Raw genomic sequence first — 21,007 nt, 5'->3', positions numbered from 1 at the left:
AATAACACAACATATCTCGTCCTCGTGTTCCCTTTCAGAACAAGACCAGAATAGTATTAGGAAGTCCAGGGTGCTTTAGGGTGGGAGGATAATACTGCAGGAGTCTAAAGCCAGTATGAGAAGACTACAAGTCAAGGCAAACTTACAGATGGACCAGCAAGAGAATTTAAATGGGCAATATTTCAGGCCCTTTAAAACATTAGCTTAAAACATGTACTGCAGATGTCTTTTGGTCATTTATGCTAGCAATGCAATAAAAATCTTACATATGGCCCTTCACGCAGTTTGACTATTACAGAGCATGGGTGTCCAGCACACCTGAACAAAACTGTCCCATGTTGGGGAATGAGATTTGAGTGTAGGTTTGAAATTAAAAAAATAAAATGTCTCTCCTTATCCATTGATTTAAATGCAATGGATAACAAAGGTCATCACACACTTACTTAAAACACAGCCTTTTTTAGGCTTTTAATAAGATCTTCTAACTACCAATATAAAAGGAAAACAAAATTGATATTTTTCATAAGTGTGCACCGCCTTCCCAATGGGTGTTCTAATTGTTTTCTGATTTTACCAATCACATTCCAAATCATGTACAGAGGTCATTTGCTGTAATCTGACATTCTGATTAGCTCTGATTCTGATTAGCAAGAGGCTGTTCCTATAGGATTTCTTGAAAGGTTTTTTGACTCAATATGTTTAGCGCAAAACCAACATTGCTAATCACCCAAAGTACACAGTACTGTCCAGTGCGGTGGTGGTAGCATGATGCTATGGGACAGCTTTTTGTCAGCAGGCAATAAGGCTCTGGTCAGGACAGAAGGGACAATGAATAGCTCCAGAAAGCAACATATTTTTGTGCAAACCCTGTTGCCTTTCACCAGAAAGCAGAAGTTAAAGAATTTAATCTTTCAAAACAATAACGACCCAAAGCAAATGGCCAAATCAACCAAGGAATGACTTGCAAATAAGAAGATCAATGTCCCAGTCATAGCTGGATCTATTCTATAGAAAATCTTTGCTGAAATGAAGAGGGCTGTGCACAGGATATCCCCTGACAATTGACTGATCATGAACTCTTCTGCAAAGAGTGGGATATTTCAGGTGTACCAGATTGAGGAGTCCTATCCCAACATAATTACAGCTGTAATCAAATGGTGCTTCCACAAAATAATAGTTGTGGGGGGCGCACACCAAGGAATTAAAGGTATGACATTTTCATTCTATTTTTCTCACAACAGTTTTTACAAAAGGCAAAAAAGGTCTGATATGATTTTCCTTTATTTCAGCCTTTACATCGACAAAAGCGGTGTATTTAATCAGGATATGCAGACTTAACATCCACAGCATATTCCGTCTGACTTCTAGTTTGTCCACCAGATAACAGTAAGAGATCACACAACATCTCTTTGCCACTTTAGACCAGTTGCATCTGCTTTTGGGTATTGAGTCAATGTACCAAAATGGTTGAATGGATTTTCATGCCTGACATCCTAAAATGACCCTAGCAATCAAGGCTTTCATTAAACATTTATTTAAGACACAAACGAGAGAAAACGTCAAAGTTACTTATATTGTAAATAATGAACAGTACATGTGGAGGAAGCACACTAAAGTAATGAGGATGGCAAATCCACATTATGATATGATCGTTCATCAAACTAATTTATACTGCAAGAATTTGACAGCATGCATGATTTACAGTCTTCCACAATTATTGCCACCCTTGGTATTTGTGAACAAAAAAGGCTAAACATTTCAGACCACTCTAACCTTTAATTTTACGTTCTTTTTAAATCAATAAATAAAATGTTCTCAAACATGTTACAGTTGACACCCCTAGTCTTTAATGAGCCAAATCTAACAGTGCATATAGAATAACTTGCGAAAGTAATCATTCCATGACCAATTTTCTAATACAACTTAATTACAAATGGTACATTGACTGTAAATTCATTCTATTTGATACTTTATTTAAAAAACACAGAAACTCAATTAATTATTGTAAGGTGACATTGGTTTAATTTTCTTATATTTTAAGAAAAATGAAGTGAAATATGTAACTTACATATATGTATTCAACCCACAAACATCAATATTTCGTAGTGGCTTTAAGTATTTTGGAGATACATGCCCCTCAAAAGCTCTGTGCAGGGCCCTGCTATGAACACAATGTTATTTTCAGTAACCCAGGAGCAATTGAGTTAATGGTCTTGCACCGGCTACCCTGCCAGATTACAGTCAGGACATTGACTGTCCCTCTTGAGTCACTCCAGAGTTACTTTGGCTTTGCGCTTGGCAACATTCTTCTGCTGAAACCTCCTCCAAATCTTCAGGTTTAAAGCAGATTGAGGCAGGTTCTCTTGCAGTATTTCCTTGTGTTCTGATCCATCCACTCTTCCATAAACTATACCAAGAGGTCCAGTCCCTACTGATTAGAAGCATTCCCACATTGTGATGCTCCCACCACCATGCTTCTGGGTTTTGGCCAAAAGAGTGGTGGTTATAATCTAGAAAATGTGAAAAACCAAAATGACCGACAGATCAGGAAAACATTCTCTAAGAGAAGACCTCAAAACTAGACCAACATATGCTAAGCTGCCAACTACCAGTTATCGTCAAAAACAGAATGGCCATATAATATACTTGAAAAATACCTGCAGAAGTTATTGTACTGTGGACAGATTAGACAAAGATGAACATGTACAAAAATTATTAAACATCTTGTTGGCAAAAGTAAAAGAAATTGATTTCTAACTCACTGGACGGCGCATGACTCCAAATGACTCCAAACCTAATTCAATTGCAACTAGGTAAAGTAACTGACTGACCACAACAATCTCCAGTTTTAAAAGTGTTCAATTTTGCTGAAGTAAGACCAACAAAATCAACTAAAATAACCGCATAACAGTACAGGCCTGGCAGAAGATCACAAGAGAATATACCCAGCTCTATAGCATGCAAAGGAATACAAAACACAAGTGCTGAATTGAGACATATTAATCTGTCCCAAAACTGTTGGTGCCATGAAAAAACAGAGATTATGTAGAAAGTGTCTTCTTAATACTGAACTAACATGTACAGATACATTATCCAGTGTAATTATAGTAATTCTGTTATTTTAAATGTTTGGAGTTCAGAGACAAGAAGAAAGAAAAAAAAAGAATGGTCCCAATGACTGTGGAAGGCATTGTATTAGTGGAAATATTCACCAAGGTTTGCCAATACTGTTTTACATTAATAAGGTACACTATATTCAAACCCATCATTGGAATTCGACAATTTGACTATAACCGCATAGGGCTATCAAACCCTTGTTGCACCACATTGATAACCACTGATGTACAAGGCCCAGTTAAACCATTCCTCAGATATTTTCTTTTCTTTACTGACAACCAAACATTATAAAAAGAAACTAGAAATACATATATATAAACATATATATTTACGTAGTCTTTTGACAGATCATAATTATAATTATTTAAAATAAATAAAATAATTAAATTGGATTAAAAGTAAAAACAACCAAGCACCAATATCTGTTGGGGACACAGAACACTATCTTGTTTCTATTATCTTTTGTTAATTAATGTTAGTCAACAAATACTGGTGGATTTTTTTCCTCCAACCTTTAGCATATAGTGCACACCATTTAATAGCAGCAATTTTACTTCATTTACGGGAACTACAATTATTTCCGTTATTAAGATTGTATACAGTTAATCAGTGAAGACATTTATAACTATCCCATTAGGTTGTATATATCCATTCAATGCAGTTGCAGCATGTTTGCATGCATTAAATTAAGCACCCATATCCATGGGCTCAGTTTTTGAAAAGCATGATATGCTAGAACTATGAACTTCCATAATGGGCAGTTGTGATCTTCATGAATGCCGTTAAATTGGACAAGATTTTAAGTAAAAAACCAGTGGAAAGATGGATAGTTATTTTTAGAGAGGAGAACTTGCGTGTAGCCAGCTGTGCTATAGGCCCAGAGCAGTTTCTATCAGCTGGGACAGAAGGTGCAGTACAAGGCCCCAGTGAGGTCTGACACAGTCCCTTCCTTCACCAGGCTCTGGAGGAAAGTCTTTTCACGGTCCACATTGTGCATGTTCTGCTTCAGCATAGCGGTCATGGGTAGACTATCGTAGTAATGCAACGGCGCCTCCTTCTGGCTGAGGTTGTAGCCAAAGCCTGCTAAGCTGACCTCATCACACAGGTAGGTGGCCATGTTAAGGGCTGACATGCCCAGCGTGGGCACATTCTACACAGAGAGGAGAAAAAGAGTGTTAGAGGTAAGCAAATTCAAAATCAATATAAAACAGGTACAGTCTAGTGGTTAATACAGATAAATATTGTTCTGTGAGCAACCAGTGGATGTTTACGCAAAAGGTACGGAAACATTTTTATGCCCACAAAGTGAAAATAATCTGTATTATGTTTGAGTCTGTTATTCCCTGACAATACACAAGGTAAGGAAAAGACAAACAATCTGTATGCCAAATCACATTTAAAAACATGGACATTTCAAATGTCACTGTACGATATAACAGCAAACTTATTTAAGAATTGTCTCATAATTCATGCAAAAATTAAATGCCCAAAATGTTGATGTTGTTAGTAAAGTTGCTCCCAAAAGGCCAACTTCGAATTGAAGGTGACAAGGTTATAAACAGCTAACAATATAACAGATATTTATAACTAGCTGCCAGGTTGCCATGAAGCTCTTGTTCACATGACCTTTGACTGTAGTAAAGCACAGAGCTAGTGGTGACAGTTTATTAGTATGGTCCATATGACTTTCATTGTACTACCAGCATAAATGCAAGCATAGAATGGATATAAAAAGTCTGCACACCCCTGTTAAAATGACAGGTTTTTGTGATGTAAAAGAATGACACACAGATAAATCATATCAGAACTTTTTCCACTTTTAATGTGACCTATAATATGAACAATTCAATAGATTTTTTTTAAAACTCACACTAACCTGGTTGCATAAGTGTGCACACCCTTAAACTAATACTTTGTTGAAGCACCTTTTGATTTTATTACAGCACTCATTCTTTTTGGGTAGGAGTCTATTAGCATGGCACATCTTGACATGGCAATATTTGCCCACTCTTCTTTGCAAAAGCGCTCCAAATCTGTCAGATTGCGAGGACATCTCCTGTACACAGCCCTCTTCAGATCACCCGACAGATGTTCAATTGGATTCAGGTCTGGGCTCTGGCTGGGCCATTCCAAAATGTTAATCTTCTTCTGGTGAAGCCATGCTTTTGTGAATTTGGATGTGGGTCGTTGTCGTGCTGAAAGGTTTACTTCCTCTTCATCTTTCTAAGGGACACCTGAAGGTTTTGTGCCAAAATTGCCTGGTATTTGGAACTGTTCATAATTACCTCCACCCTGACTAAGGCCCCGGTTCTAGCTGAAGAAAAACAGCCCCAAAGCATGATGCTGCCACCACCATGCTTCACTGTGGGTATGATATTCTTTGGGTGATGTGTAGTGTTGTTTTTGCACCAAACATACCTTTTGGAATTATGGCCAAAAAGTTCAACCTTGGTTTCATCAGACCATAACACATTTCCCCACATGCTTTTGGGGGACTTTTTTTTGCAAACATTAGCCAGGCTTGGATGTTTTTCTTTGTAAGAAAATGCTACCGTCTTGCCACACTACCCCATAGCCCATTCATATGAAGAATACGAGATTGTTGTCACATGTAGCACACAGCCAGTACTTGCCAGATATTCCTGCAGTTCCTTTAATGTTGCTGTAGGCCTCTTGGATGCCTCCCTGACCAGTTTTCTTCTTGTCTTTTCATCAATTTTGGAGGGACGTCCAATTCTTGGTAATGTCTCTGTTGTGCCATATTTATTCCACTTGATGATGACTGTCTTCACTGCGTTCCAAGGTATATCAAATGTTTTGGAAATTCTTTTGTACCCTTCTCCTGACTGATATCTTTCAACAATGAGATCCCTCTGATGCATTGGAAGCTCTCTGTGGACCATGGCTTTTGCTCTGAAATGCAACTAAGAAAATGTCAGGAAAATCCTACTAAAACAGCTGAGGTGTGTAATGACTTCTATTTAACATGAGTTTGAATGTGATTGGTTAATTCTGAACACAGCCACATCCCCATTTATAAGAGGGTGTGCACACTTATGCAACCAGGTTATTGGAAGGTTTTTATTTTTTTCCCTTGAAGATTTCAGTTTGTTTTTCAATTGAATTGTTCACATTATAGGTCCCATTAAAAGTGGAAACATGAAAAGTTCCAACATGATTTAACTTTGTCTCATTCTTTTACATAAAAAAAAACCTGGTATTTTAACAGGGGTGTGTAGAATTGTTGTATCCACTGTATATGACCAGAAGACATCCACAGTAAATTTTTAAAATATACACAGTTCTACAAAACAGATATTCCCCATTTAAAACTTTCTCGCCAGTCCGTCTACCATTCACTTGAAACCTCCTCACACGCACTTCAGACACTCACAGTATTAGCCCCTCCATCCTAAACCACCCTGGGCTAGCTAAAGATATTCCCATCTTGTTCGGTAAAGGAAGGGGAGGAGGGTACAAGTTGTGTTATTGTCTTGTAACCATTAGTGGTAGGATTCTACCGGTAGATTTCAACCTTTTATCTTACTGAATGAAAGAATAGGTCAGGAATTTGTGAAGAAAGCAGTTTACCTTGAGATTCAGCCCTTACTGGGAGAGTGTGTGTGTGATGCTTATTTTTAGAATGGCTACTGATCCACTGTCACACAGTAGATACATCTTTAAAGTTGTAGCTAAGTGGGAAGCTCCCCTATTTTTTACTGGTATCAGACAAACTTAAAAATGCATGAAACCAAGGGACTAAGGCGGTATAGACTTTCTATAGGCACAATAGCTGTTCAACAATCAATACAGCAATTCTCATTCCTCACAACAAAATAAAACATCTGGCATTTCCCTCCCTGAACTACATTTTCAAAAGGCAAGACTAGGCTACTAGAAAACAAGAGGTCAAGTTTTGATTGTTCAATGTAGCCAGGGTGCCATGTTTATTTCTTGGTCATAGACCAAGCCTCTCAGGAGGGCTCAGAATTATTAGCAGCTGCTTTCCCTAAACACGGCACCCTGGCTACAACCATTATGACCAGATTGTGTCCCGAATCTTTATGTTTTTATGCCTAATACAGATTGCAGAGAGAACAGTTTTTACGGACCTGGTCCCAGCCCCAGAGGCGTGGCTGTGGAGTGGGGAGGTCCAATAGGTCCAGCGCCATCTGCTTGATGATCTCAAGATTCAGAAGCCGGAACTTTGATAAGTCTACTGGAATCTCCTCTGGCACCTTCTGCCAGAAAAACAGCCAGTCCCAAAGAGACTGAGAGAAAAACCAGTGTTAGCTAAATCAGACATTAGTTAAAGGCATGTTTCAGACATGAATTAGAATTTCATATTATTCAGCTATGGGTGACAAATTAAAGGAAACACCTGAATAAATGAGTGGCGGAACATAACTAATGCAGATGCTTCCATACTGTTGTACTGCATGACAAAATCAAGCAATTAACATCCTATACTATGACCTTGATTTTGGATCAAGATGGCAAGAGGAAAAGGATCAAAGTGAAAATTTGAAAGATAATTTATTATTGGAACGCTTACAGAATGACAATAATCCATCCACAGGGCATGAAGGATCACTGAACGGTTTGATGACTATGAAGATGATGTAAATCATATTTTATGGCCATCATTGTCATCAGATATCAAACCAATTGAACACCTACAGGGGATTTTGGACTGACAGCTCTCTCTACCACTATTAAACACCAAATAAGGGAATATCTTTTGGTCTATCCCAGTAGAGACCCGTTGGATCTATGCCAAGTTGTATTGAAGCTGTTCTGGCGGCTTAGCCCTCCAGTCTACGTAGGCTATATGTTGGAGTTTCCTTTAATCTGTCACCTATCTCAATGTCTATACATTTAGAATGTGTTGCTGTTTCAGGTGTTACACTCACAACACTCTGTCTGTTGATCATTGCGCTGATCCACTTGAAGTCCACAGCCTTGTAGACCACAGCCACAAACTCTAGGTCAGGGTCCACATCTTCCCAGACCATTGGACTACCTTCTGGGTAGCTCATCCGGATGGAGGTCCTATTTCCCACATCTTTACTGTAGTTCCGTACAGGACCACTATTTAACCTATGTAAGAGAGAAAAGACAAACATGTGTGACAGATCGTATAACCATATAACCATTTGGATTATTCATCTACTAAGATGTAAATTGTTGGAACTTATGTTTCACAGATGGTCATTTCCTGTTTATGAGTGACTGAAAATTGTTGAGAATAGGACAATCAACTGACTGGTTTAGTCAAGTGCACAAAGCTGATGAAGTCTCACCTAATGACAACATCAAACTGGTCGAGCAGGGGGCCCAGTTCCAGACCACGGAGGATTCCTCCATTTCCGATGACCACACAGCGTCTGCACTGCTTCTTCTGCTGCTCTGAGGGGGCAGGAAGGAGGCTGAGGACATCCTTTAGATTCCCACGCATGTCACGGAATCCAAAAGGTGGCGGGTATTTGAACATCTCTGGGGTCAGCATTGTGTCCCGCCAGAGGAAAGGATCAGTCACAGGAAAAGAGAACTGGAGCCTCGCTTCCACTCCCTTCCTGGCAAAAGTTGGTCTGCATTCTGACTTAAGAAGATCCTGGACAAAATTGTGTACACGCTGGAAAGACCAGAGATTTGTATCAGACGCACATACAGAAATAAATGAACTGAAGGGTCCATCTGCAATAGTTAAATCTTACTTTCCAGACCCATCCTTGCCCGTCTACCCAAACGAATTGCTTAAAACAAACGCAACACCAAGTGTATGGACGTTAGTTGGTTATCTGCAATAATTTTTGTATCATCGCTTCCGGTGCGGTTTAGGGTGGAGTACAAGGTCCTGCTGTTTGCATTCAAGGCCATCAATGGACTGGCCCCGGCCTACCTCGCCGAATTAGTAACGGTCTACCAACCTGCTAGAGCTCTCCGCTCCTCTGAACACACCTCTCTGGTCATTCCCAAATTCAAATACAAAAAGTTTGGAGGCCGATCATTTGCAGTTCAGGGCCCAACTCTGTGGAACGCTTTACCACCATCCCTGCGTAACATTACCGTGTTCAGTGTTTTTAAAGCGCAGTTGAAAACACATCTGTTCAGACAGGCTTTTAACACGTAATCTCTGACTCGTCTGCTCATTTTATATATTTTATGTGTATGTATGTGTATGTGTGTGTATATGCGTATGCGGGTGTATGTGTATATATATGTACATATACATTTTTCTTCATTTATCTTATATTTTTATATGTTTTAATATTTTTTATATTCTGTTGTCTACTGAAGCTTTTAATGGAAAGCGCCTTGTGCACCTTTTGGCTGTTGTAAGGCGCTTTACAAATAAAATTTGATTGATTGATTGATTGATCGTACCTCCAAGACAATTTCTATTATGTTAAACCATACTACCCATTTAAATTTGTCCCAACAAATAATGGATTTGGCAAAAGCCAGAACACGCAAGCTCCTTCCCACAGTTGTTTACAAAAACAGTGCTGGATAATGGTTTCATTATCATTTGAACTACAGCTCATTATCGTTTTGAACTGAAGCACAGCAGGACGAGCCTTAACATCATAGCACAGTAGATTTAGAATTTCAGAAGGTAATAGTATATATACACTCACCTAAAGGATTATTAGGAACACCATACTAATACTGTGTTTGACCCCCTTTCGCCTTCAGTACTGCCTTAATTCTACGTGGCATTGATTCAACAAGGTGCTGAAAGCATTCTTTAGAAATGTTGGCCCATATTGATAGGATAGCATCTTGCAGTTGATGGAGATTTGTGGGATGCACATCCAGGGCACGAAGCTCCCGTTCCACCACATCCCAAAGATGCTCTATTGGGTTGAAATCTGGTGACTGTGGGGGCCATTTATGTACAGTGAACTCATTGTCATGTTCAAGAAACCAATTTGAAATTATTCGAGCTTTGTGAGATGGTGCATTATCCTGTTGGAAGTAGCCATCAGAGGATGGGTACATGGTGGTCATAAAGGGATGGACATGGTCAGAAACAATGCTCAGGTATGCCGTGGCATTTAAACAATGCCCAATTGGCACTAAGGGGCCTAAAGTGTGCCAAGAAAAACATCCCCCACACCATTACACCACCACCACCAGCCTGCACAGTGGTAACAAGGCATGATGGATCCATGTTCTCATTCTGTTTACGCCAAATTCTGACTCTACCATCTGAATGTCTCAACAGAAATCGAGACTCATCAGACTAGGCAACATTCTTCCAGTCTTCAACTGTCCAATTTTGGTGAGCTCGTGCAAATTGTAGCCTCTTTTTCCTATTTGTAGTGGAGATGAGTGGTACCCGGTGGGGTCTTCTGCTGTTGTAGCCCATCCGCCTCAAGGTTGTGCGTGTTGTGGCTTCACAAATGCTTTGCTGCATACCTCGGTTGTAACGAGTGGTTATTTCAGTCAAAGTTGCTCTTCTATCAGCTTGAATCAGTCGGCCCATTCTCCTCTGACCTCTAGCATCAACAAGGCATTTTCACCCACAGGACTGCATCATACTGGATGTTTTTCCCTTTTCACACCATTCTTTGTAAACCCTAGAAATGGTTGTGCGTGGAAATTCCAGTAACTGAGCAGATAGTGAAATACTGAGACCGGCCCGTCTGGCACCAACAACCATGCCACGCTCAAAATTGCTTAAATTACCTTTCTTTCCCATTCTGACATTCAGTTTGGAGTTCAGGAGATTGTCTTGACCAGGACCACACCACTAAATGCATTGAAGCAACTGCCATGTGATTGGTTGATTAGATAATTGCATTAATGGGAAATTTAACAGGTGTTCCTAATAATCCTTTAGGTGAGTGTATAAAGCATGAGGTCAATACAAGTCAGTGCAAGTCAAACCGGCCATCATGAGGCAGATGAATCAGAATGAATCATTTTCAGTCATAACCAAAACATTAGCCTGGCAACTGTTTGGCACATTAACAAAAAAAGAGAAAGCACTTGTACCAACAATGGGAAATTCTGACATTCAGTTTGAAGTTCAGGAGATTGTCTTGACCAGGACCACACCCCTAAATGCATTGAAGCAACTGCCATGTGATTGGTTTATTAGATAATTGCATTCATGAGAAATTGTGTTCCTAATAATCCTTTGGAGTTCAGGAGATTGAATTTATTGGTATATTCCTCAGTAAAATAAATATATGGTCACCTACAAACAAGCAAGATTTCTGGCACTCACAGACCTGTAACTTATTCAAGAGGCTCCTCTGTCCTCCACTCGTTACCTGTATTAATGGCACCTGTTTGAACTTGTTATCAGTATAAAAGACTCCTGTCCACAACCTCAAACAGTCACACTCCAAATTCCACTATGGCCAAGACCACAGAGCTGTCAAAGGACACCAGAAACAAAATTGTAGACCTGCACCAGGCTGGGAAGACTGAATCTGCAATAGGTAAGCAGCTTGGTGTGAAGAAATCAACTGTGGGAGCAATTACAAGAAAATGGAAGACATACAAGACCAATGATAATGTCCCTCGACCGGGCTCCACGCAAGATCTCACCCTGTGAGGTCAAAATGATCACAAGAACGGTGAGCAAAAATCCCAGAACCAGAAGGGGGGACCTAGTGAATGATCTGCAGAGAGCTGGGACAAAAGTAACAAAGGCTACCATCAGTAACACACTACGCCGCCAGGGACTCAAATCCTGCAGTGCCAGACGTGTCCCCTGCTTAAGCCAGTACATGCCCAGGCCCATCTGAGGTTTCCTAGAGAGCATTTGGATGGTCCAGAAGAGGATTGGGAGAATGTCATATGGTCAGATGAAAGCAAAATAGAACTTTTTGGTAAAAACTCAACTCATTGTGTTTGGAGGAGAAAGAATGCAGAGTTGCATCCAAAGAACACCATACCTACTGTGAAGCATGGGGGTGGAAACATCATGCTTTGGGGCTGTTTTTCTGCAAAGGGACCAGGACGACTGATCCGTGTAAAGGAAAGAATGAATGGGGCCATGTATCGTGAGATTTTGAGTGAAAACCTCCTTCCATCAGCAAGGGCATTGAAGATGAAACGTGGCTGGGTCTTTCAGCCTGACAATGACCCCAAACACACCACCCGGGCAACGAAGGAGTGGCTTCGTAAGAAGCATTTTCCAGGTCCTGGAGTGGCCTAGCCAGTCACCAGACCTTAACCCCATAGGAAATCTTTGGAGGGAGTTGAAAGTCCGTGTTGCCCAGCGACAGCCCCAAAACATCACTGCTCTAGAGGAGATCTGCATGGAGGAATGGGCCAAAATACCAGCAACAGTGTGTGAAAACCTTGTGAAGACTTACAGAAAACGTTTGACCTCTGTCATTGCCAACAAAGGGTATATATAACAAAGTATTGAGATGAACTTTTGTTATTGACCAAATACTTATTTTCCACCATAATTTACCAATAAATTCATGAAAAATCCTACAATGTGATTTTCTGGATTATTTGTTCTCATTGTCTCTCATAATTGAAGTGTACCTATGATGAAAATCACAGGCCTCTCTCATCTTTTTAAGTGGGAGAACTTGCACAATTGATGGCTGACTAAATACTTTTTTGCCCCACTGTGTGTGTGTGTGTGTGTGTGTGTGTGTGTGTGTGTGTGTGTGTGTGTGTGTGTGTGTGTATATATATATGTATATATATGTAGATTCATTCGTTCCATTAATTACTTATTTCAATGAGAGCTAACTATTGGCTTTCAAATGTGATGTTTCTTTAATATGCTGTTTATTAAGATACCTTTTATAAATGCAATAACCTTCAGAAAAAAGGTTATTGCATTTAACCTTACTAAATAATTACAAAATAAGTAACTGCCATTGCACAGATCAATGAAATTCACAATATTATTCTTCAAGATTACCAAATTAACTTTCTGACATAGGGACAACTGGTTATTAACTCGGGGAACAATGTCTGCGTTATAATACTTGTCAAAAACTCAAACTCATACTCTGGTTTCATCTTGAGGTGATATGCTTCTATCACACCTAGTGTGAATGCGCTTTGGTACACTAGAGGTTTTCATTCAGGTCCAATTAAAATGCTGCACTTTCCTTGTAGCATTGCCCCGCAGAGGCAATTGCAGAGCACTCTGTGTGGATCAATCCAATGTATGTATCAAGTTGTAAGCAGAATTGGCTTAGTATAAGTGGTAGCAACAATTTAAATTTGAGCTTGTGTTGCACACACCACTCATCTTTAAACATTTACATTATTAAGTGTTTTTTTTAAATGTTGTGATGGCAATTTCATCGATCAGAACTTAAAGGAGTAAGGACAGAGACAAAATTATCTTGAACAATTTAAGTTTATTTATTTGCAAATAGAGAGACGCGTCAAACGCTTACAAACATAATCATCCGATTATTGAACAAGGGGACTCAGTCCTTTAATCAGTGAGAATACATTGGTTAGAGAAATTAAAGAAACGTGTGATTTTATTATGCCTCAATTACACCCACAACATCAATCCACAAACGTGTATGCCTGCATCATCTGGGTATGTCTGCATCAGAAGTTAAAATTCCACCTGTTGCTACCGCCAAGCCCTTTCAACTTGATACATACATTGGATAAATCCACACAGAATGCTCTGCAACAACCAGCGTTCCGATTATACCATCCATAACGCCCACTCCTATCCAAAGGCAATGCAGAATGTTTCCAAACAGATAAAGGGCCTTACCTTACGGTGGATGGGATCCACATGCCATGCCAAAGGCTTGGGTGGGCCCGTATCAAACAAAGAAAAGGTCACAACTGTCAGGAATATCAACCCAAGGACCACCAAGGGCACCTGGAAACATCTGCAAGAACAATGAGTTTCCATTAATGACAGCATTACATTAAATAAGATAAATGGCAGCGGCCACAGAATGTTTTATCCAGTTTGTAAAAAGTATTCACCTCCTTGCATTTTTCAACAGTGTGTTTTACGAAGTGACACAAATGTATTTATTTATTTGTCAACAATCTCCACAATACATGAAGGGAAATAGTGAAGAAAATAGTAATTTCAATTAGAAAACGATTCACCCGAGCCCATACATCAAAACATATTTAGGACTGATTCAAGGGCGTAGGAGTGACTCTGATATTGGGGGACACACATCTGACTAGACGGTGAATGTTAATAATTCACCAAAATATCTATTTAATATATAGTTCTATGCGTTTTCCACTTTTTGTTTTTGAATTCTTTGTCCATGACAACTAGATATATTAGATATACGCTCTGGTTAAAAAAAGAAAGAAAAGGCATTGGCATTATTGAGCAATGAGGTCCGAATAGGACCATTGCGATTAAACAGTTTCACTCAGAGGTAGTCTGGGTGAAAATAGTGGGGGTAATGATTGTTTCCACAAAGCTGGCTTGCAATACTCATTATGTCGGGAAAGGGTGTAGCAAATAGTAGCTAAGTAGATAGTTACCCCAATGTTGTCTACTCAATATAATTTGTGTACCAATGCCTTGCAGGTGTTGATAGGACTCAAGCATTCAAGTGTGAATATTGTTACCAAGAACATTAGCTACTTACACTATTTTAAAACTGGTGGTGGCTCGTCCATTACTTAGCCAGCTACTTGCAGACCCTATGGTAAGGACTAAGACAGATTGTGCAAATCATTTTCGAAGGTGTGCTTCCTTCGAAAATCATTCACCACTTTTTCACACAGCCATAGAAACTACTCCGTTATCCAGCAAACAAGTTACTGTAACTTTTGTTAGATAAAACCTGAAAATAAAAAAGGTAGCTAACTACGTCCTAACATTATTTTAGCCTCCAAACGTGACATTTTTTACGCAGAAATGCATTATTCAGGGTACAATTTAACCCGTTTCAAATATCGAGTCTGTGATGGTCTGGGGAGGCATATCCTTGGAGGGTCACACAGACGTCCACGTGCTAGCTAATGGTACCCTGACTGCTGTTAGGTACAGGGATGAAATCCCATCGTCAGACCTTACAAGCTAGTCAATAGAGTGAAAATAATAATTCAATTCATTAGTCACCTTGATACAAGCTGAAGACATCATCAATATATCTATACCATTTCAGAATCTTAGGAAAATGTGTGTTGTTCTCAGGGTTCCAGACAATATTTTCAAAAGTACACCTGTTATTGTCACCTTTTATTTATGGCTGTTTCAAAACATTGTACCAACTAAGGGCTAGTGCAACACATCCAAGAAGACTAATCACCCCGCCCCGTATGAAGTTACCACATGCATATCGCTCCATTTGCTGTATTACCTCTCAAAGATGCCGGTGTAAATTCAAATGCTATGGAAAAGATTATGCAAACTAAGATAAATGTATCATTTTATTTATAGCGCTCTTGTAATGTAAACAACCACTAGTAACAGCACTTTCAGAGTTCCATTTCCCCATTTCATGCAAGCACAAGTATTGGGACAACTATACCTTAAAGCAAAAGTAAGAAGTATAAAAGCTAATGTTTAATCGCAATCACTTGCATGCAATGACAGAAGTTAGTTTTCGACCCACTGACATTACATAACACTTATCACATCAATCAATCACATTTATTGCCAGATTAAGATGAACTTTTGAACGAATGTGGGCTGTTTCCAGAACAGAATGCAATTAATCATACTCAAGTCTTATCACCCTGTGAAATGATTCTGCTCTGTTTACCTCCGTGTTTACATAGGCCGTGTTTTGGGTCTTGTCCTGTTGCACTGTGAAGTGCAGTCCAATGAGTCTGGAGTCTTTTTCTAATAAATTGGTGCCAAGAAGCATCTTTACATTTGAATTAATTCTGCTTCTGTCCCAATACATATGGTGGGCACTGTAAATAAGCGCGATAATTCCAGAGATTTGGATGTATGGCCTCGGAAGTCTATCTGGTGGGTAAATGCGGTATATAACTATGTACACCACCATTCAAAAGTTTTGGGTCACTTAGAAATGTCCTTGTTTTTTAAATAAACAAATTGTCCATCCATTAAAATTACATCACACTGACCAGAAATACTGTGTAGACATTGTTAATGTTGTAAATGACTACGGTAGCAGCAAACAGCTGATTTTCAATGGAATATCTACATAGGCGTGGCCCATTATTAGCAACAATCATTTTGCGATTGTTGGCCACGCTGAAGACGATTATGCTGATTAAAGAAGCAATAATAGTGTCCTTTAGACTAGTTCAGTATCTTCATACTGAAACGCATCAGTGTTTGTTGGTGCGATTACAGGCTCAAAATAGCCAGAAACAAATAACTTGACGGAAACTCGTCAGTCTATTATTGTTCTGAGACATGAAGGCCATTTCATTCCGAGAAATTGCTAAGAAACTGAGGATCTCGAATAATCGAAAGAAATCCAAAAACCTGCATGCACTAGGACCTCCATTGAATTGGTTTGACGCCTGAGTCGTGAGCTAGATCACCTACGAAATGATCCTGTAGGTTGTTACCTGCAGGAGACACGGCGCTTTTTAATCCTCATGTTGTCGGGAATCTCATGGGGCTTCCATATGCCCTCTGCGATGGCTAACCTTTTCCTCACGGGACAGTTCCTACAGTGGCAGATAATTCTTCCACGCAGACAAAACAGGATTACAGTCCCACTTCGCTCACAATCGAAAGAAACTACATATCTAGGAATATGTCTGGCTGACGACAAAGAAACAAACTATCCAAACGCTAGGTAGACTAAACTACCATGCTAAAGTTAATGACTAACATAGTAGGTAGCTACCCAGCTACCCAGCAAAATCACATGACCAACTAACGTCACGTGATGTGTATCGTAAAAGACCCGGACAGAATCTCGTGTCGCATGAATGCAACCATAGACGTAATAAAGAGTTGACGCCGCATTGGCTGCTGGGTCGCTAGAAATACGCCCGCCATCTTTGACCGGTCATACTCCAATTTGCGTAGCAGCAGAAGCAACGATGCCAGAGCACTGTGGAGCATACTCCTGCTCATATCGGCGGACCATCGAAAGCAGGGCTCGGGGGATTACTTTTCACAAGTAAGATTTAACATTACCGTACTATTGGTTGTATTTTGTGACTAGAATATTACCAGAGAGTTGAGAAGGAGCAAGGATCTTTGATATTACTGGACTAAAATCGTATCCCGCTAGCTAGGCTATGTTTACTGCACCAGCCGGTGTTCACCCAGCGAACTGAGACTTGATAAGTCATATTCTATAACACTGACTTGGATTACAACTGACTCAAGAATGCTATTGTAGAAATAAAGCAAATATTACTGGTATAACATTGGCCAGCTAATTTTACACAAGTGGCACAGACTATCATATATATTTATATAAATAAAAGACGGTATTGTTGGGCATTACTAGCTTAGCTAGTAACTTAGTATTTTGGTGGTAGCTTCACTATTTCCAGAATCAAGTAACTTTTCAGTATTAGAAACTCCTTTATTTACCAAGTAGCTTGGCCACACAAGCTACTTTTCTTGTCATGTGAAATTAGCACAACTTAAAGTAGCTTCCTATGTAATGAACTAGCCTATTGCTGTGTTTGTGTTACTTAGCTTGCTACATTTGACTGGGTGGTAACTTTTGTGTAGTGAAGCTTTATTCATGGCAGAGTAACTAATAGCTTAGCTCACTGCAATTTCCAAGTAACTTGCCCAACACTGTGTATTATTCACATGTAATTCACCCTAACAAAAGTAAGTTACCTCTCATATCTCATACCCACCCCACTTAAAATAAAGGCAACAGAACATCTGATAGTAGAATGGTTTTCAAAAAGCTTTATTATTTAGTTCAGCGGTATGTGCTCACCTACAGGTTCAGCCAAGATAACTTGGAGCTCCTATTTAATTCAATCTGAGCGTCGGGTGTTCTTTTAATTACAATTCGGAAAATATACCTAATGAATATCTTTGTCTTGTGAGTAATGTATGTATTGTGTGCCTGTTTTCCTTACAAGGCGGCTGGAATAACAATTCATCGGCACACCAATTCCAGGCCATCTTCCGCCGTCTGATGGTTCGGTGTGGTGTCTCACCTGTGTAAAGCGCTATATAAATATAATGTATTTTTTTAAATTATTATTTTAATAAGGTGCTGAGTGCTGCAGAGAGGGTGATCCACCAAGCTTCACCAATGCACGCTCCTAAGGTGTCAACAGTCACACACATCGTCCGGGAGGAGATTGGAACAGAGGATGTTTTTCTGCTTGAGGAACACATTGAGGAGACTCAGTTTTGCATCGACAACCATCATTCTGACTTGTTGTCATTGGTTGTGCCTGTGTTTCTCAAAATAAGGCTGCATCACATTACCAAACTCACCTCTCTTGAACTGCAGAAAGGGAGCACGAGGAAGAACTGTCCTCTTTCAGGGGTTTTCGAGTGTGTGCGTGTGTGTGGTTCCACAACAATTCAAGACTTTAATCCTAAATTCCAGCATCCCAAAACTAATTCTAAACTTTATATCTGTACTTTAACCTTACTCATCACACATAGTATCTTTATGTCATATCTGTCATCATTCTGACAAGATTAACACCGAAACTGAAAGCAATGGCTTAAAAGTGTTTAACAACAACAATATGGAGATGTACAGTGGGGCAAAAAAGTATTTAGTCAAAGTAAAAATCCAGAAAATCACATTGTAGGATTTTTAAAGAATTTATTGGTAAATTCCTCTGAAAAATAACTATTTGGTCACCTACAAACAAGCAAGATTTCTGGCTCTCACAGACCTGTAACTTCTTCAAGAGGCTCCTCTGTCCTCTACTCATTACCTGTATTAATGGCACCTGTTTACACTTGTTATCAGTATAGTAAAATACACCTGTCCACAACCTCAACCAGTAACACTCCATACTCTACTATGGCCAAGACCACAGAGCTGTCAAAGGACACCAGAAACAAAATTGTAGACCTGCACCAGGCTGGGAAGACTGAATTTGCAATAGGTAAGCAGCTTGGTGTGAAGAAATCAACTGTGGGAGCAATTACAAGAAAATGGAAGACATACAAGACCAATGATAATCTCCCTCAACCGGGGCTCCACGCAAGATCTCACCCCGTGAACGGTGAGCAAAATTCCCAGAATCACACGGGGGGACCTAGTGAATGACCTGCAGAGAGCTGGGACCAAAGTAACAAAGGCTACCATCAGTAACACACTACGCCGCCAGGGACTCAAATCCTGCAGTGCCAGACGTGTCCCCTGCATAAGCCAGTGCATGCCCAGGCCCATCTGAGGTTTCCTTTGAGAGCATTTGGATGGTCTAGAAGAGGATTGGGAGAATGTCATATGGTCAGATGAAACCAAAATAGAACTTTTTGGTAAAAACTCAACTCGTTGTGTTTGGAGGAGAAAGAATGCTGAGTTGCATCCAAAGAACACCATACCTACTGTGAAACATGGGGGTGGAAACATCATGCTTTGGGGCTGTTTTTCTGCAAAGGGACCAAGACGACTGATCTGTGTAAAGCAGAGGTGTCAAACCGGTTCCACGGAGGGCCGAGTGTCTGCAGGTTTTTGCTCTCTCCTTGTACTTGATTGGTTAATTAGGTCACTGATTGGTCTACGAAGACCATCTTCGTAGGTCTTTTAAGGTTCCTCCACCTATAATTTCTAATTCATTTAGTCATAAAGAAAATATAGGGTTGACCAATGATCAGAATGCATTGTGTAATGAGTCAAATTTGGCTAAATTGTTAAATTCTCAGCAGGATTTTAGGAATGATCCTAAAATAACTATATGTAGATTTGAAAACAGAGCTTCAAACTGTTTGTTCAATTCAACCTTGTAGTCAATCCATTACAGAATGCTCAGATATTTAAGAGAACTTAGCTGCTCTCGTTGTCTGCAGTTCAGAGGCCTGGACACAAATGTAAGCATTGTGTATTAAAGCAAGTTTTGATAGAGATAAACCACACCATTCCATCATTGAAATTAGGTCAGCATAATGACCCGCTAGATTTTATATATCAATTACTCCCCTGGTTACAACAGCTGGGTATCAAAACAACGGTCAGTGCTATGCATACTGATAGATGTGAAATGTGCAAAAACAGCATCTCACACAATGAGCATTACTTCAAATCGCATTTTTAACTCAGACTAAATAAAGACACAATCACTTGATATTCTCTTCAGACAACTAATCACCAACGGTGGAGTACCCAAGAAATGCAGTCAGTGTGATGGTGTATTAATTAATCGTTTGGAACACCACACCAGATATTCTAGTGTTTTTGGTGCCCAGTGGTGCAGACAACTTTACAGTTAATAGAAAATCAGTTCTTCCCTCCCATACAATTGAAATCCCAGTTGTTGGCAACAAGTAGTAGTAGTACAGATTGAGCTCCTGATACGCCATTCAGGTAAAAAAAAAATCTGGTCAGTGCTGGATTTTGACACTTTATTATTTGGGCTAATGACGTACACATTTCTGTTGACAGGAATTGGTAAGGGTGTTAGTATAAGTACAGAAGGGGTTATATATTTCTATGAAGTAGCTAATGAGCCTCAGACACAAACCAATTGCAGTGATGTATACCAACATGATGCAGAATCAGATATTTCTGTGATTCCACAGTGTGAATACTTCTCCAACCATAAAGTGGATGAAGTGTTACCCATTTAGATTTTTCTAAAAACAACATTAGCATTTCAAGAATGCCATAAGAGATTACTTAGAGCTGATCAAGTGAAACCATCTTGTCACTTCAAAAAGGCCATTTCCCAGTTAGAAGCAGGGGATTCAACCATGTTTTCACAATTCATGGTTCAACAACAACTTTATTATAGTTATGTAAAGGATATAGTTGAATAATCTGCTCAGGAAATTCTACTTGCTAACTTCTTGGCA

General features: G+C 39.6%; 1 protein-coding gene across 1 annotated transcript; it reads right to left on the bottom strand.

Annotated features, from left to right (window-relative positions):
- Positions 1 to 2,325: 2,325 nt before the first annotated feature.
- Positions 2,326 to 16,933, bottom strand: st3gal5 (ST3 beta-galactoside alpha-2,3-sialyltransferase 5). The gene is made up of 6 exons (XM_010898581.4): positions 16,609 to 16,933; positions 13,850 to 13,970; positions 8,421 to 8,752; positions 8,031 to 8,217; positions 7,230 to 7,388; positions 2,326 to 4,267 (listed from the first exon to the last, which is right to left on the bottom strand). The coding sequence occupies exons 1-6, from the start codon at positions 16,638 to 16,640 to the stop codon at positions 4,010 to 4,012; spliced, it is 1,089 nt and encodes a 362-aa protein (XP_010896883.1). The 5' UTR covers positions 16,641 to 16,933; the 3' UTR covers positions 2,326 to 4,009.
- Positions 16,934 to 21,007: the final 4,074 nt, after the last annotated feature.

The sequence above is a fragment of the Esox lucius genome, chromosome 4, assembly GCF_011004845.1.
Source record: "Esox lucius isolate fEsoLuc1 chromosome 4, fEsoLuc1.pri, whole genome shotgun sequence".
NCBI lineage: Eukaryota > Metazoa > Chordata > Actinopteri > Esociformes > Esocidae > Esox > Esox lucius.
Note: the sequence above shows the minus strand (reverse complement) of the source record. Positions and strands in the feature narration are given on the sequence as shown.